This window comes from Toxotes jaculatrix, chromosome 20 (assembly GCF_017976425.1).
Source record: "Toxotes jaculatrix isolate fToxJac2 chromosome 20, fToxJac2.pri, whole genome shotgun sequence".
Taxonomy (NCBI): domain Eukaryota; kingdom Metazoa; phylum Chordata; class Actinopteri; family Toxotidae; genus Toxotes; species Toxotes jaculatrix.
Window position 1 is genome coordinate 20,584,597 of NC_054413.1, and position 18,334 is coordinate 20,602,930.

Genomic DNA, 18,334 nt, shown 5'->3' on the forward strand with positions numbered 1-18,334 from the left:
TGTTTCGCTGAAGCTTCGTCCTGTTGTAAGAACCATATCACACATCAGGTGCTTATACACACAAATCTCTGACAGATGTTGATCCACCGTTTTCCACTGATCTTCTCTTCACTTTTGAACTTGTTTGGAATTTTTCCAAAGTTGGAGAAAAGTGTAAAAATAATTGTAAGCTCTCAGTGGCTGGATCCGAGCCGAGCTTCACACAGGACTCTGAACTGAAGACCTCCACAGAGTCTGAATCACACGTATTCTGCAGATACGTGGCCTGACACATACACATGTAAGTGTCAGCTGCTGCAGGAGTAGTTTCAGCTCTCCGGCTCCCTGCAGCAGCTCATCACATCCATCATCTCCTCTGTGGAGAATACAGCAACATCAGGCTGCTGGTGTCGCTAATTAACAGAATCACAGAAATAGCTCAGAGCACATTACATCCACACAGACTTCACTAAGTATGAATGTGATGGTGACAGAGTCACTGGAGTCGAGAAGCGGAATCACTCCCAGCCGGTCGCTGTGTGGAGCAGCGTTCCAAGGCTCCCTGTCGGAGGACTGTGCGGAGCCCGGCCCCAGGATCGAGCTTTAAAGTGACTGCCACTCAGACGTGTTTGTGCTGACTGAGCACTCTGCCTGCACGTTTAATGCTCCACTTTGGCTCAGTGAGTCATGGTGGAACAGTGAAAGTGAAGTGTACATCTGCTGATCAGCCATCTGTCATGTGGAGATGTTCTCTGCTGTGTATGTTCTGCAGCAGAGTGAAGAGGAATCACGACGTGAAAACAGATTTACTGCACGCCACCTTTTCCCGCCATTTTCAGGCTCTGACCAGCAGCATGACAGTTTAACACCAGTGTGAACCAGAGGTGCTGCCGCTGGCCAATCAGAGCCCACCGCTGTGACTGAGACTGTGACTGACAGCTCCCTGTCCTGGAAATGAATTCAATTAAAGGCCTTTTAACTAAATTGCGTTTGTTTGTGGAACATGGCGAGGAACATTATTCTTGCTCCGCTTGAAAACAAAATTATGATAATTGAGCAACACAAAACATTTAATTAATTTTCCAATATACTTTCCTGGTGTGAGCCAGTCAGCCAGCGACATTAAGTGCCCCTGGTGTATTGTGTATTTGCTGCTGACATTTAAGCTTTTTTCAGCCTCTTTATCTTTAATTGCAAATAACCAAAATTAGCTCCTGAAAAGGTGACATTAGAATACTGAAGCACCAATAACGTCACAAAGCACAGAGTGTGAGTTACACTGTGGTTGGTAGGAGGCGGGAGAAAGGTGATTTTTCAGAAACCAGATCATCAGAGAGTCGTCTCACCACTCTCTGTGTAATAAGCTAAAATCTTAGACCCACAAAGCCCAGAAAAACTTTGTGCTGCAGAGTGTGAATAATTAACGAGTCCAAACTTGTTCAAAGACCTGAGACTGCACGGACTCTGTCCAAACAGTTAGCAGCCGACAGTTAAAGGCTCACCAACATTAAAAAACACTGACTTTAATCTTAAACAGTAAAATGCATCTGTTGACTGTATTTGCTGGATCAGGTGTCACTGTCCCATTTATGAATGTGAGGATGTACACGTCTGCACCGAAGTCATCAAATCATTTGACCCTCATTCTCAAGTCACAGCCTCAGAATTGTTTTGACCTGTATTTTCTTTCTGGACATCAGTTCTGTCCTGACTGAAAAAAAAACCCTGATGGTGTAACTGAAGGTGATTTAAAGAGAGTTTGATTGTTGCCTGGTGGGTCCAAATGGAGGACTGTCTCAGATGAGTGTCCACTGTGACTCTGAGGTCCCTGTGTGATCCTGGGTGCTGTGTAATCTTTTCACCTCCTCTGATCCAGAGGAGCTGAGGAGCAATTTGGACGGCCACAGACGGTTTTTCCCTCCCCTGAGCCGGGGATGCTGGGAGCGCTGCTGAGGCCGAAACACTCCTGATGCTCTTGTGTAGATACACAAATTTAAAAGTTTTTAACTAACTGTGTCACACTGAGCTGGATGGTAGCCATTAAGGGACATAAGACAGGGAAATTTTACATGTAATAAAGAGAGAGGGGTAAACCGCTGAAACACCTTGACGTGATTTCATCTGAAATCTCAAGGTGGGTTTTTGCCACTTGACATTTTACTGTAGTGGCACATCATGACTTTGTTGTGATATTTCTGCACCACTGTTCTCAGCAATTGTCTGTCAGTCACACAGTGACAATGGCAGTTTGATAGTGCTGTTCCATCGTGTGTGTTCGCTCGTATGGGCTCGTTCTCCTCGGCCTCTGGGTCTGAGGGTTTTTCCTGGGAAGGACCAACCCCACTGTTTACCACAGCAGAGGCAGAGGCTCTTAAAAACAGGACGGGCTTTAAAGCACTACTGTGTTTTGTCAATCAGCGATCAAGAACAGCAAAAGTGACACTTATTTATATGATAATGTAGGAGATTATTACTATGATCTTTCACAACAACTCATGGAAATTTGATTGCTTCATTTAAATAAAGTGTGTGCTTTGAATATGTAAGAAGACGGATGCAAGTGATCTCCTGAGACAAACACCGTATTTGTTAAAGGACTCAGAAGCAAAGAGGAAGTAACAGGAGTGGAGCTGGATTCTCCCCTGAAGCCACGGGGAGTGCTTCTTGATTGTTTTCTATGTGTGTGGTTCCACATGAGTATTCTCTTTGGTTGCTCCTCCACAAAGTCCTCCACCCCAAACAGAGGCAGATAAAAAGAAAATACAAAGCCAGTTTCTTTTGCTGCTGTGCACAGACTTGTCAGTTGTTATTATGTGGATTTCTTCTGTGCTCTTCGAGGAGAAATACTGTGGAAGGTTTAGTGGTGGTCAGTGCTTTGAAGTGACACAGGCCATTGCTAACATTTATTTCAAGGAGACACAGGAGGACTGAATATTAATCTAGTTTTTTTTTTGGGCTTTTCTTCCTTAAATTTCATGGAGATACAGATTTCAGGAGACTGCAGTGATATGGCTGCAACAGTCTGCAGGATAAATTCAGTTAAGACAAAACAGATGAAAAGAGTTTGATGTTTAAGTTAAGTGTTCAGATCAGCGTCATCCAATCACCAACCGATACCACATCTGAACGGTGAATATGAAGCTGCAGGCAGCAGCTGCTTAGCTTAGCACAAGGAAACACGGGGAAACTGCTGGTAGGTAACTAACTCTACCTGCTGCCACCTTGAAAACTCACTGACCAACACGTCATGTCTCATATGATTAAAGCTCAGAACTGATGTGTAAAAATGACAATTTGCTGTGTTACGGGGGAAATGTAGCAGAATATTTCTTGGCTGGGAGCTCATTAAATCAGAACAGATGTATAAAAACACAGTTTAAACTTAAAATAAGCAGCAGGAATAAAACTCATGCAGAACCGGCCGCACGTCACAACCACAGTGAACTGAAAAGAATGGAGTGAAGGACAGGTGTTCTTATACTGCTGACGAGGGTGTGACTGATGAGGGGATGAGACACAGGTGAGCAGCAGATCTGGAGGGAAACAGAAAGTAGGTCGGCCACGCCCAGGCCTAGACACACACACACAGGAAGACAGACAAACAGGGGACAAATGTACACATGTATTTATTCAGATTCTCTGTCTGCAGGGTTTACCCTCTCTGAGTGCTCACCTCTAACATCACAGCCTTTTCCACCAAATCACCATCTGCAATGAGCGTCCTCTGCTTGACATGTATGTGTGTGACTGACAGGAAGTGATGTCCTGATCATTTTAAAGGACTGACCGCCAGTAAACTCAGAAAGAACCAAGAACCAATAAACAGCTCTGTATAAAACCTGTGTAAAAATGTAAACAGTTGTTTTTAACAGCACTTTTTGTACAGATTTAACAAACAACGTGCTGATCACTGAGTTTCACAGACACTGGCTGGTGGATTTTGCCTTTGGACAGAGCCAGGCTGTTTCCCCTGTTTCCACACTGAGGACACACTGAGACCCGATCACTCAGACCACGTCCGGAGGTGGTCTGGGCCTCGTATGGCCACGTTGTTTTAGGAGTGTGATCATCAATGTGTCCTGGGACACACTGAAAGACCGAACACTCACCTGACGTCCTTGGTGGGAGCAGATGTCCGTTTACTCATTGTAAATAAATAAGTGGCACAAACGGCGTGAGCTGGCTTTGTCCAGGAAGTCTGAACAAAAACTCAGAGATAAATCACGAGTGCGTCAAACATCAGCTGTGATTTGGTTCGACTGGAACACACAGAGGAACAGATCCAGTCTGTGTTCATTTAATTTCTTCTTCTCCTTCTGCATTTACTCTGAACTGTTCACAGGAAGTACACTGCTGCTTCCTGTCGGTTAAAAACAATAACACTTCTGTCTTTAAAAAAACAGAGAAGATGTAAATGTTTATTTACATGTGGAGCAGAGAGGTGAGATCCGATCACAAGTTTCACTGGAGCCACATGTTAATGTCATGTGTGAACAGGGCCTGTGTACCATGCTGAGGTCACTGAGCCTTTACATCCTCTGTGTTTGATAAGTTTAATAAGTTTCCCGCCATCTGAATTTTAAAAAACACTTATTCAGTTGTATTAAGTGGCTTAAGCCTGTGTGTGTGTGTGTGTGACTCATTAGACTCATTAGATGCAGCTTGAAGTCCACAGCTAATCCTCACACAGGTGTAGCTGATCAGCCAGGTAACCTTTTCATTCTCCCTGTTACAAAGAAACTGAGACATTTTATTCATGTTTCCATTCATGTACTCAGAATGAAAGGAAATTATTGTAAGATGGTACTTTATTGGTTTCAAGAGAGATGGAATTGCACCAGCCCAGAGTCTTAGTCAAATTAACATCCTTGATTTAAAGCATTTGACATGTACAGTAGGTAGATCTACTCCAGAGGCATCTTACACAAACCATTGAGACATTAAGTTCACTGAATCCAGTTTTTAATATTTAAATGAACTATAAAAAGCACATTAAAACATTTTCTCATTTTAGTTACAAAATTGGGTCACCTAAAGGGCTTCTCATTGCATTCACAGAAGGATCTGAACAGTGGATGTCTAACAGTCTAAACGTATTTCTCTCTTTAAAAAATCCCCACCCAAAATATATAAACTTAATTGCTTAACCAAGGTATATACAGGGCATAACATCCTTGCATCTTAAAGGTTATCAAGAAAGTTTGAGGTATACAACCAAAATAAAAAGCCTGTCAGAGAACAAAACAGAAAAAAAAACAACAAATAGAATTAAATAAAGGAAAATGAATGCCATGGTTGCTTCCTACTGGCACAGGATCACAACATTAGTGGGAGATGTTGCTGTGTACGTGCTGGTCTGGTACTTCCAGTTGTTTCACCTCCGGCCACAAGGGCAAAACAGCAAAAACCTCAAGCTTTGGACTGTCAGTATATACAAAGGGCATACAGTCTGATTTAGCAATGGAGAATGGTTTGAATGCTCACTTTATTTGCTTGGTGACAGGTACACAGTATGTGTCGAACAAAAAAAAATACCAGAATTATAAATTTATTTGATTGAATGATGTCTTCAGCTTACACCGTATATCTCTGAACCAACGTTGAAATGAAAGAGCCAGAAGCAGAATCTGATACACATGCAAGTTTTGAAAGTGGATTCAGAAATAACAGTATTGTACAAAATAATAATTACATTTTTTTTATAATTATCAAAATACACCTTCTTTCTTAGCACCTCTTTATACTTTTGTGTGTTTTGAACAAGCACCATTGTTGTCGCTTTCATACAGCACCTGGAGAATCCAGAGAGGAGGCCTGTGTCCCCTTATGTCGCCCGACCCCCTCTCCTGGTTACCTCCGATTCACCCTCCTCTGCCACGCCTTCAAATGTCCTTCACCTTTGCTCCGTACCGTGGTTAAGTCATGTGGTTCGAGCCCTACAAGGGCAACAAGTATTTTCCTGGGTTACACGTGCATACATGGAAAGACATGTTTGCTACACCATCTCTTATTCAAAACTTGCATGTGGCATAGAAAAGGGTGGGGGGCTAGAAATGGGGTTTGGTGGTACCCAAAACGTCTCAACTTGACTTTCTCTGCTGGCCCCATCAAGTCCTTTTTTTTTTTTTCTTTTTAGTTTTTTATTTAGCCAAGGAAGCAGACGGGCCCAACTTCAAAGCCAAACTTCTGGTTAGGGTCCCCAAAGTCAGTCAACATGACATCGATGATTGGAACCTGATCGATTTTGGGAGTATTAATCTCCATCACAGTCTTTCCATAGCCCTTCCTCGTCTGCAACAAGAGACACATGGACACAGAGAAACTGATTAGACCAACAAATCCCAGAAACACACACACACACACACACACACACACTGATTCTCGTTTCACATTTCTAACTGCACTAAACCTTTTGCTGTGTGTTCGCACTGCGGCCAAATCCACCTTCAGCTCAGCCCCTTCAGCTCCCGTAGACCTGAGCTACTGGGAAACTTTACTGATGAGTGGCTGAGAGGAGCTGGGCTGTCATCAGCTGACATCAAGTCACAGCTTTCTGCTCCTCCTTACTGCTCCACTAACAGGATTTCATTTCAGGAGTTATACTTCTGTTAAACAAGGGCCAAATGGATGAGAAACTAATTCCGACCATTCAAAGCTCCACAGTTGTGCAGCATTTATTTGAAACACCACAGGAGTGAAAGTGTCAGAAGTCAGGTTTGATTTTTTTCTGGAAAATAAACTCTCGCTGAGGTTTTTTTCTTTATTTTCGTAACAGCAACTGAAAAAAAACCCCTCATCCCCCCGCTGCTCATTCAGACAAACTGTATCTATGGACAGAGCTTACCGCGCAGCCGTCTGAGAGGGCCTTGATGTAGGGGTTATTGTCATAGGACATCTCCTCATCGTTGGCGCCCATGAAGCGCAGCGCCTTGTCGTAGCTGTCGCTGGTGGCGTCGTGCCACGCCACAGACTGGTGGCAGCTGTAGGTGAAGTTTTGCCTGGCTGAGGCGGTCAGTAGTCTGAGGAAGGTCATCTGCACCATGTTTATTGAGTTTCCATCTGCATCAACATAGGAAAGCTGAGGGGGAGGAGAGGGGAGGAGAGGGGAGGAAGGGGGAGGAGGGGGGTCAAACATAAGAAGCACATTTCCACATTTTCACTTAATAATCAAACTTATTCATTTGTTTATAAATGAAAAAAATATTTGTCAAATACGTCTGAATAACTGAGCTCGTTTGGGGCGTCGGAGAAATCGAGACTGTTTAGTTCCAAAGGGAGTTCACATCAGTGTATTGAGACACTACAGTACTGAAGTTCTTTAGGTGGAGGCAGAGTGATTTAGGTGGAGTAAACCTACCTGATTCACATACAGCTCTTACCAGACCAGCAGCTGCTTTGTCACTGTGACATTACTAACATCACTACATGAGCCCACAGCTCAGAGAGTCGGACCGACTCAGAGGGATCCAAGCAGCTCGACAATCCAGATGAGCAGTTTCACAACCAGTGAGGGGAGACCCTGCTGCTTAGGCTTCAATTAGTCTTAGTAATTAGTACTTTAATTCTAACATGGTCAACATTATCTAACTACTGACTCCTTCTTGCTTCTCTTACGAAGCTTGAACCTGGAGAACCACGGGCTCCACGGATCACATGACTCTGATGAGAACATGAACTCTGTGTGAACCTCTTGTGAGCACATGCATTAAGAGCACTCTGAGTTCAGTAGCAGGACACAGGCTCTGCCGAATCCCACAGGTGTGTAACATCCTGTCACAGTCAGCCTGTTCTCTGTGGAAACACATCAGCATCACACCAGTCTGACGAAGCAGCTCCAACTCGAGTCTTTCAGTTCAGATGTTTACTGAGGGAAAGCTGAGCTGCTGCTGGGATCCTCTGTAAAGCTTCACTGATGCTTTGTTCTTGATATGGAACAGTCTCAGAACCGACATGTTCCCACAATGACCGTGTGCAGTAAGATGGAGAAGGTGGATGAAATGAGGACGACTTACTATTTTACCACGTTTGAATTCACTGAACCATGACCCAGGAACTTCTTTGGGCCACGAAGATATTCTGACCTGTGGAGAACAAAACCAGACACAGTGTATTAATGACAGAGCAGAAGATAAACCTGTTTGTTATTTTATGATCTTTGAAATATCATTTTCACAAATGTCATAAAGTCAGATCATCCTATAGCTTTCACCTTTTGGTGGTTTGTGTGTGGTTTGCTATAAAGTGAACATCCAATGTGTAAAAGCTTTGAGGCGAATCAGACGGCTCCATCTGACTTCACCTGACTTCACCTGAGCGGACGTGCCGTTTTAACGTGACGGCTTAATAATCAATGAGAAGCCATGATGAGAAACAGGCAGTTATGAAGCTCGTGGGCACAAATCCACAGTCACTTACTCCATTGGACTTCTTATCTGGATAGATGCAGGTTTCGCCTCCGGCGGTGAAGTTACAGTAGACTTTGAAGGAATCCCCTGAGCAACCTTGGTTTGGATCAATCCAGTATTCGCCTGAGGAGAACCAAGCAGAGTCAAACATCCTGCTCAGCTGATGTCCACAGAAAAAGGCTTCAGTTTACTGCTCACTTTCATTGCTTGCACACTGATGAATACGGTGTTTGGAATTTAGTTTTGGATTTGGTTTGTCTCCCGCTGTGACTGGACTCACCGTCGGGGAACTCTGGGTGGCACAGCTGCAGGTCTTTGCATGTTCGGGCGGGGTTGTTTTGTGTGCCCATGGGGTACTTCATGCGCTCAATGTCCTGTTTGAGGGTGTTGAGCGAGCCAAAGATGTCCTCCATGCCCTCGCCATAGTCCATGATGGTACTGGCTGCGTCTGACTGCATGTCACTGGAGCGCTTGGTTTTCTTCGGTGACTGGATGGGCAGGGGCTGGATCACCTCGCCTGGCGGGCCCTACAGGGAGCGATGAGGGTAACGTTTGAGATTTGACATGAGAATGTGACCATTTTAACTTTAAACAGAGGCAGAAATGGTGTTGAATACTCACAGGAGGACCAGGAGGACCAACTGAACCAGTGTCTCCTTTTGGACCTGCAGGACCCTGCATGAAACATGAATGGATGCGTATTATCCAGGCTGGATTTCACACACACACTTATCATCACAGTGACTATACACCTTTAAAAATACACTGATTCTACTCACAGATGAACCCTTGGCTCCCTTGGGACCTTGAGGACCCTGCATTAGACAGAACACAACAACAGCAATTTGGCAAAGTCATTGTATCTGCGGTGTAGAATCTAAATGAATGAGTGAATGAGTGAAAGACTTACAGGCAGACCAGGGGGACCCGGGGGACCGATAGGACCAGCAGCTCCACTGATACCCTGTGATATGATGAGATGAAAGCAGAAGGCAGATGTATATTACAGAAACATTGGAGACCAAAGTGTTATTGAATAGAATCAGTGAAATGAAAAATCAGTTTGTTAACGAGCTGAACAGATGCGTAACGGTGAGAAGCTTTCACATGGAATTATGGAGATTTTCATTAACTGAGACAGAGACAAAGTCTTTATGTGACAGATCAAGAAAAGGCCAAAGCCTCCTCGATTCTTAGAGCCCAGGACTTCACAGTCTCACAGCTCAGACCAACAACAGGAGGCCTGTTTTCAAGCTCTTCTGCTCTGACAAAAGGGGACGTTACAATTTCATTACAGTGGCTTCATCTGCAGATACTTAATCACCTTAAATCAGCCGGCCGGGGGAGGCCGGGGGAGGCCGGGGGAGGCCGGGGGAGGCCAGGGGGAGGCCAGGGGCCACAGCAGGACACAAGAGCCTATTCAGTCATTCTGCAGTGTTTGTTTAAAAATGGATGAAGGCTGTCATCAGTCCTTCACCAAGACCAAAGTTCAACCTTCTCTCAGCACTGCCTCCTATTTAAGTGGAGGGCTCAGTGGCTGAGAAAATATTTGAATTTTAATGCTGTGGTTCAGAAGGAAACTCTTATCAGTGTTTTCCACAATGCAGCATATTATATCACCGCAGCAGTTATCAGTTACACAGAGAGCGGTAAAAAGAAAATCTGTCGTCGCACTGTTCAGCGTTCAGGCTGAAGAATAACGGATGGATACCTGCTGACAGAGGACAGAGACAGAGCTCTGTCCTCTCAGACCAGAAATAAATAATATCATCATAATTTCAATCATACATAAATAAACAGATGAAACACGACACCTCAGAGCCACGTTCATTCGCTTTTTCTACTTTTGAGCAATTTGCATAAATAATCCAATCCGTCAAAAGCTAGAACCCACAGAGTGTTTGCTCGCTGTCCACACGGTGACTGAGCAGATTGCTTTTCAGCGGGCTTTAGTCAACAGCAAATGACTGTAGCAAGACTTGTGGCCGCAGCAGAAGGGCAAATGGGCTAAAAAATGGCAAGAGGTGGAGGGCCAGCGTGGGAATGGAGTCATCAATCACTTACACCGTCGCCCTTGCTACCAGGAGAACCCTGGGGCCCGGGCAAACCTCGGTCTCCTTTCTCTCCTTGCTCACCAGGGGGTCCAATCAGACCGATCAAACCCGGGTGACCCTGCAGGACGAAGACAAATGTGCACACACAAAGAACAATCAAACATTACAGCAATGTCCCTTTGTGTACTCAAACTTTAAAGCTGCTGCATACAAGTGTGACAAGGACAAAACTGCTTCCACAAAAATGAAACGCACACAGGAAACTATGAAGGGTGAAGTTTCACCACAACACAAATCCTCACAAATTATAACACACACACACACACACACACACACACACACGCGCACACGCACACACGCACACACGCACACACGCACACGCACACACACAATAAATAAAGAAAAAAGATTCTCTTGAAATGCAAAGGCAGCCAAGGCCGATCCACAACACAAAGAGGATGACTCTAATCAGGGCCAGTGATTTGACAGCATTAAAAACATGTAACACGCGACGTGGTGCCTCTATTGTGAGCTTTTTAAACCGCTCTCTCTCTCGAGCCACCGTGTCAGCATGTGGGAGGCAATTTAGACAGAGTAATGTGTGCTGTCTGAATATCCTTTGCAGTTATATTTCACCGGCAAATTTGACAGTGGCAGCGAAGAAAAGATTAGACAGATTAGAGTGATACATCACATTCAGCAGCATATTCAGTCCTGTTCAGAGGTTTTCTCCTCCAGCTGCTGTGGCAAAAACTAATTTTGGTTCCTAAATGTTAACACAAGCCTGCACTGGTATCAACGCTGCTCTGTAATTCTAAAAGACCACAGACGCTGTGTGAAAGTGGTGAGCAGCCTAAACCAAGATCAGTGTCCAGAGGTTCCTGCCCGTGTGGAACCTGGGAAATGAAACAGGAAAAAGCGCTGCACTCACCTTTTCACCCTTAGATCCGGGGTCACCTTTCAGACCAGGAAGACCAGGAGGACCCTGAGCAACAACAGCAGAAGGTAAAAATACATTTTGCAGAGAGCAGACATCCAGGACAGTGTGAGGAAAAGTAGCAAGACAGAAAACATGAAACAGGGAATGAGACAATAAAGACAAAGACACATGAAAGGGACAAGAGAAGAAGAAGTGTCGAGATGAGACGGAACAAAAGACAGATTAGATGTTCAACAGCAACTTCATCTCTGCACGTTCAGCACAGTGAGGCTGTAGCTCTGGAATAAGTTTAACCTGACTTAACCTAAACACCAGGAACAGGCAGAGAGGGGAATCTTCTCGCCTTGGTCTGTCAAAAATGTAAAAATAAACCGTCCAACGACTCCAAGGACAGCTGGATAGATAAATACTGAGAGAGAGAGAGAGAGAGATATGCATACTAACCATGGGACCAGGTGGACCGTCTTGTCCTGGCGCACCTGGCAGTCCTTGTTCACCCTGTAAAAAGCCGTTTAGTTGTGGTGAGCATTATAGCCTGCTGTACTTTCTCCGGCCTGCCATCGATTTTCTGTGCTCAGCACGATGATTAATAGCCCAAACAGGGGAAAAAGTGTGCTGGAATAAACAAGCGAAACTAAAGAATAAGCCAAATGGGAGTATTGATTATTCCATGAAGTCCATCATCATGCCTTAGCAGGGCTTTTCTATGTGTGCACACTGTGGCTGAATCTATAAGTAGCACATCACAGGGAAAGATCATTGCTGTAGCTCAGACTTACGACGGGGCCAGGGATTCCTCGCAGACCCTCTGGACCAGGTTTTCCTGAAGGTCCCTGTGGTCCAACTGGTCCTGTTTTACCTGCTGGACCCTCTGCACCAGCCTCACCCTGTATGTGGATACACACGTGTCATGAAAGTTTGACTCAGGCTAAACAATAAGACAGGATCCACTGGTATTTTCATAACACTCATCAAGTTTTTATTTTGAGGACGATCTGTAGCGTTGGCAGAGGAGTTCACCTCAGGTGCAGCACTAAAATGTTTGCAGCAGTAACTGAGCAGACAGCATGAGACATTACCAGCATCAAGTTATGAATGTGTTTGACCAAACCTTCAGACAGTTCTGTCATTTAGCCTCCACAGGTAAACGAGAGTGGCAGTGACAGTGGTGTACCTGATATTTCATAGAAATCTCTGGTAAATAAAATAATCATCTGTAATGTTTGGTGATGGTATAGAATAAAACGTCAGCCACAGCTCCTGAAATCTGCAGCACATGAACAACACTCGATGTCTTGTCAGATTTTCTTTCAGCCTCTCGGCATCTCGGAGTATTTTTATCAGGATTCAGCTGCGGGCTGCTTTTAGCTTTAGATTATGCTGAGACAGTTTGCAGAATGTAGATCAGGCAAAAAGGGGGACGAGTAAACACGAGTCTGAGTTATCAACCGAGGCAAAGTGCTGCACAACAATAGAAGGAGCTGCACCTGCTACGTTTTCATTTAAAGCTCGTGGAAAAATGAGTTTAATTACAAGATCAAAGTGACCGGCTGTAATCTGACAGACGTCAGTATAAAGACATCAGTATGCACACAGACCACACAGCATGTGGAAATAAGATATGCAGCTGGAGATGCAAGGTGCTTTCAGAGTACAGGATTACTGCAAAACAGCAGAGCCACTTTACTGAAGTGATCACAGCCTCCGCTGTATTACTGCAGCGAGTCTGAGTCTCTCACATTTATAAGATTAAGCAGAACACAAATATTGAACAGATGTATTATTGTATAGAAAGTTTATAAAAGAAAGTTTATCATCAAAGTTTAAATCCATGCTCATGTATCCAGAGGAAAAGCAGAGAGGAGAGGTGTCTCTCTGCGGTGAATCTGATTTATATCCAGCATAAACTAGCTGATGCTAACTGATTCTGCACGAAGCAACAGAGCAAACGTATGGATTTCAAACGTGAAGAAACCAGGAGGCTGATGTGAAACAAGCACCAACTAAAGAGAAATTTCACTGAGCTCTGATTCACACATTCAAAGAGAAAAGCCCGGTATCTGAAAACCTGGGGGCCAGACATAAATAGCGTTGACTCTTTTTGTCGCTCTTGAAATTAAGCCACAGAAAATGAAAGAAAGAAACAAGTGAATCTTTGTTTTACTCAAATAGGCTGCGTCCATAAATTTCCATCTAATCTATGGAAATGAAATTACTTCTGCATTTTTGTGCTTTTAATTCAAGAGGGAGAACAATGTGGGGACGGGGTGTGTGTGGGGTGTGTGGAGGGGTTGGGGGTTGGGGTGCATGCTCAGGGACTTGCTGAGACACCTCTACTGTGCGAAGGATGAATTGATTTTGTTACCTTAGCGCCCTTCTCTCCTTGCCTGCCCTCTGCACCTGCAGCCCCCGGAGGTCCCTGAGGAGGATGACAGGACACTGCTTTAGCATTTCAAGCATCAGCACACACGGACTGTACAACCCGACTGTTCAAACACGTAAATGTTCATCATCGACCTCTGACGCTGTTTCACAGGCTCGTCACGACATAAGAGCAGGATGTTTGTATGTTGCTTCGTCTCTTTGAAGACGAAGTAGCACGTATGCCGTAGAAACGAGGGACCGTCACCACCAGAGACGGTGCCAGGTCGTCCCCCCACCCTTCTGACATCTCAGTTCACTTTTATTAGATTTCATTTTGGACAGCTGTCTCGCCTGATGAATACTCGGTGGGCGCTGTCTTTGAACAGGGAAGATAATCCATTGTCCTTGACTGTGCACTACTTCAGTTATGTCAAGATCTATTTGAACGACTTGGACGTGCCTTTGTCTGCCCATACAAACATACAACCACACAGCCATGTAAGAATACACACACACACACACACACAGCCTTCATCAGTCACGCCCCAGGTTGGCAGGTCGTCTTTTCTTTCTGGTCCACAACGATTTCTTTCAACTCCACCTCTAGTCGTCCCTCTTGAAAGCCGCTCTCCATCCAAGCTCCACTCTGATCTGACCGACTGCGGCCTGCGTGCTATTGACTGAGAGCCTATAATGTGAGCTCGCCTCCTGTCTTGGAGCTTTCATCTTCTCTTGATGTGTGCCTCTTGCTGGTGGTGAAGAGGCAGACTCTTGATCAGTACAATCAGCACAAAGAGCCATTTCAATTGCAGCACAATATGCAGCAGCTAGAGTCAATGTGGTCGATGGTTTCTTCTTGTCAAGGCTGTCGGCTCACCTTTCTGCCTCTGCAGCATCAGGTGTATGACACACAGTTTATTACTGTTCTTATTTGCATGAAACTGCTCCCAGTTACTGAGAAAAGATAAAAGAGTAAAGAAAATGAAGGACTGACCCAAAGCCAAATAAAAAAAGAATTAAATGTGGACGAGGTTAATAACTTATTCCATATTTCTTCTCTCATGAAACAAAGTAGAATACATTTCCAGTGTTAAAGCATCATCAAATCAGATGAGACTAAATTTGCTGCTACGCTAAATTGACTTGTTCTGAATCAGGGGCCGAGCTTTAAGGACGGCTACAGGCAAAGTGCTGAGGGGACACAAAAAAGAGCCGGCAGATCCTAAACACTCCCAGATGAGGAATTAGGTATTCAGAGGAGCAACCTGTGGCGGATCATCTCAGGCCCATTTTTTCTAAACGAGTGAAAAGCCATGTGATAAAATAGCCCTTTTCCTTACCGTAATCCCTGGGCCATTTAGGTGCAGCATACGCTGATACCAGGCTAAATACTCAGAATGTAAATTTGACTGGGCACATTAGAAAAGCAATCAACCCCGGTTTAAAAATGCATGACATGTTTTCTTCCCACTGGACTGAGCCATAAAGTCTTCCTTTGAAATGCAGCCAGTCACTCGATATAGTGACTTTTCTTTCAAATTCAGGAGAATAGCTGCTCATTTTCCTGTGGACTCCGAGCTTCACCTCATATTGGAAATATGTTAATGTTGCTCATCTCAGATGTGCATTCAAAAAGCAAGCGGCTTTGATAATTCACACATATCTCAACCTCATGAAGCGCACGAAGCAGATCTCCTCAGTGGAGACAGACTGAATGGACATCAAAGACACATCAGCTTTTAATGTCTTCAAATCTTCATATTTTATCTGGACTCAGATTTTTTTTCTTGTGACCTTGATAAGTTTCTCCAGAGTAGAGACCTGCTGTAGTTCCTCTGGTAAATCCAGAATCTCAGTGATGATAATCACATCACATCACATCACATCACATCACAATCAACACTTTCACGGCTTCAGGGTTTGATCTCATTTCATTTTTGTTGCTGGCTGCTCCTAAAGCCAGCCCCTCTCTTCTGATAACCTCTTAACAACTTTACCACGTCCATGTTATGCCTTTGTTTTGCTCCAGCTGTCAGTCAGGCAGCCGTGGATCAATAATGTGTCAGACTTGCTATATCTCTCTCTCGCTTTCTTCCCACTGCCACGAGGACGTGAATGACTTTGGAATCTACGGCTTCTTTTTCCAGCTACTTTTTTCTAAGCCTTTTCAATTTCTTGCTAAGGAAAAAAAATTGATTCATGATTTTCACATCCTGACGTTCAGCTCTCAATAGGCTTTGAGGCGGCTTTTCTTCGCACACAGCCCAACGCCTTGACCCCTTAAATCTCCCACTTTGTTTTCCCCACTCTGCTTTTAATGAAAATGAATCTCTCCTGCTTTACTGCCAAGATTGAGTTGTTGTGAAGCGAGGCGGGATACTGGTCCATTGGCTAAGGGGCCAGTGTACAATGCCAGCAGATGCACACTCCCTTCACCTATTTTGAAACAGAGGTTTCACATGGAGCTCGTTGAGTCACGGTTTTAACGCTGACAAAAGCTTCGGTCAGCAAGAGATTTCTGATCAAAACAACCTGAAATGATGAGATGCCAAGGACCATCAGACTTACTCTCTTTCCAGGTGGTCCAGGTGGGCCAGCTTCTCCTGATGGACCCGGAGGTCCCTGAAAACAAGCAAGGGAACGAGACACGTTATTAAAACACCATAAAACCGCTTGTATTAACACACGGGTCAGTGCTGATATGAATTCTGAGGAGAGCGCAGCTTGTTTCACTAAACTCCTGGTTTTATCTGCCAAAAGCACACACACACACACACACACACACACACACACACACACACACACACACACACACACACACACACAGCACTGACACTCAGGGAACATTCAGCCCCAGGACGGTCCACAGGAGCTGGACACATACTCAGCTCCCTGAGACATTTTCATCCAATTATCTCTGAGCTAATTGCAAGTAATCACAGCATTTTTTTTTAACGTGTGCATTAGTGAAAATTTGCAGCAGTGAAAAGTGAAGTTAAGAGTTTTTCAGCTGGTTCATAGGTTGAGAGCACGGTTACATATAAGAACAAATAACAGGAGGATATATGTGTTTTCCTGTCGAAGAACAGTGAGCCATTTAACTAAAGTGATTCACCTTCTAAACACTATTTTCCATTTTAGCATTTCAGCATGAAATCAGAGCTCACAAACAAAAATGCAAATACGTAACATTCCTGGACTGAATAAAAGATTTTGGCTCATTTACATTCATAAACATCGGCTGTGCTTTACACAGGACCAGCACATTACTGTTTGGCTTTTATTTCTAATCATACTTAATGAATCTGCAAAGCAGATAAGTCTATTTACACTACACCCAAGAGTATGAAGCAAATATCATAAATTAAAATGCTGCAGTGTAAATTATTTACTCACTGGATATAATTACAGCTTTCACTGCAGGCAGACTGGTGGTGGACTACTCCATTATAAAATAAACGTAAACAAGAGATATTCATACTCGTTCAAACACAGTGACAAACGAGCTGATTCTTAAGATAATTTGATTATACTATGTCCTTGTAAAGTGTCAGTCAAGGTAACCATCCTCATGCAGCCGTGTGTTCAGGCTGAATACTGTACACTCACCGGCTGACCGGCCTCACCATCCTCCCCCTTCTCTCCTGATTCTCCGTCAGTGCCCTGAAACACAGAGACGAGCGGGTTCCATCATGTCTGACCACGATACAAAGCCTGGGAAAATGATTCGCTGTGAATGAGTCTGTACTTAAAGGTTTCATACTTACAGCAACACCTGGCTCTCCAGGAGGGCCAGGGTCTCCGGGGAAACCAACGGGACCCTTTAAGAGAAAAGAGTAGAAATCTGAGGCGCTGCTGCTGGAACATAATCTCTCTGGGTGCAGGCATTAAGAGCACGGTGTGTGATTTAGACAGTGATTTAGTCCTGTGTACCTGGTTACAACCACTGAAGGCAATTTGATGGACTTAATGATGATGTTGCAAATCCATGAGAAAAGGCTTCACTGCTTTCCATTACCATGCAGGCATAAAATCTAATCTCCCGCAATAAAAAGGCTTTTTAGCTCTTGAATATGTTCTAGGATAAAACTGCCTGCCTCAGGGGTGTGAGGGGCATTTCCTTTAACGTCTGTGTGACTGAGCGCCAGAAAGCCTCCTCTGCAGATTGTGAGAGTGTTTGGCGGACTTACGGGGTTGCCCTTTGGACCATCATCTCCAGGGGGTCCTTTGGGACCAGCAGGTCCAGCGGCTCCGGGGGGGCCAGCCTCTCCTTTCTCTCCTCTCTCACCTTTGGGTCCCTGCAGGGGTGGGGCGGGGGTGGGGGGGGGTGGTGGTGGAGGACATTCATTACATCAGTACCACAGAAGGGAGCATGTGTTCAGAAGCTACACAAAGACCAATAAAACTTATTATGGTCCCAGTGCCGTCACTGCTAAATGTAGCACTGGGGCTGAGCTGATGATGGGAAATGTCAGTGACACCAGCAGTTTGATGGGGAACCAGCAGGAGAATGGTGAATGCTTGTAACCGCACTCCTCTGCCACTCCCTCTGGAAACAGGCCATCCTTCAATCCACTGCTGCAGCTCCGCGC

General features: G+C 44.6%; 1 protein-coding gene across 3 annotated transcripts in view; it reads right to left on the bottom strand.

The window, feature by feature from the left end:
* Window positions 1-6,069: 6,069 nt before the first annotated feature.
* Window positions 6,070-18,334, bottom strand: part of col11a1a (collagen, type XI, alpha 1a) — a 66,562-nt gene continuing 54,297 nt past the window's right edge. For all 3 annotated transcript variants that reach the window (XM_041065821.1, XM_041065820.1, XM_041065819.1), the window contains 17 exons: window positions 17,933-18,040; window positions 17,510-17,563; window positions 17,352-17,405; window positions 16,311-16,364; window positions 13,744-13,797; window positions 12,158-12,265; window positions 11,823-11,876; window positions 11,370-11,423; window positions 10,449-10,556; window positions 9,295-9,348; window positions 9,164-9,199; window positions 9,006-9,059; window positions 8,665-8,911; window positions 8,395-8,507; window positions 7,992-8,060; window positions 6,824-7,057; window positions 6,070-6,270 (listed from right to left, as the gene is read on the bottom strand). In XM_041065821.1, coding sequence (XP_040921755.1) covers window positions 6,124-6,270; window positions 6,824-7,057; window positions 7,992-8,060; window positions 8,395-8,507; window positions 8,665-8,911; window positions 9,006-9,059; window positions 9,164-9,199; window positions 9,295-9,348; window positions 10,449-10,556; window positions 11,370-11,423; window positions 11,823-11,876; window positions 12,158-12,265; window positions 13,744-13,797; window positions 16,311-16,364; window positions 17,352-17,405; window positions 17,510-17,563; window positions 17,933-18,040 — 1,602 coding nt within the window. In that variant the 3' untranslated portion in view covers window positions 6,070-6,123. The remainder of the gene's footprint in view (window positions 6,271-6,823; window positions 7,058-7,991; window positions 8,061-8,394; window positions 8,508-8,664; window positions 8,912-9,005; window positions 9,060-9,163; window positions 9,200-9,294; window positions 9,349-10,448; window positions 10,557-11,369; window positions 11,424-11,822; window positions 11,877-12,157; window positions 12,266-13,743; window positions 13,798-16,310; window positions 16,365-17,351; window positions 17,406-17,509; window positions 17,564-17,932; window positions 18,041-18,334) is intronic.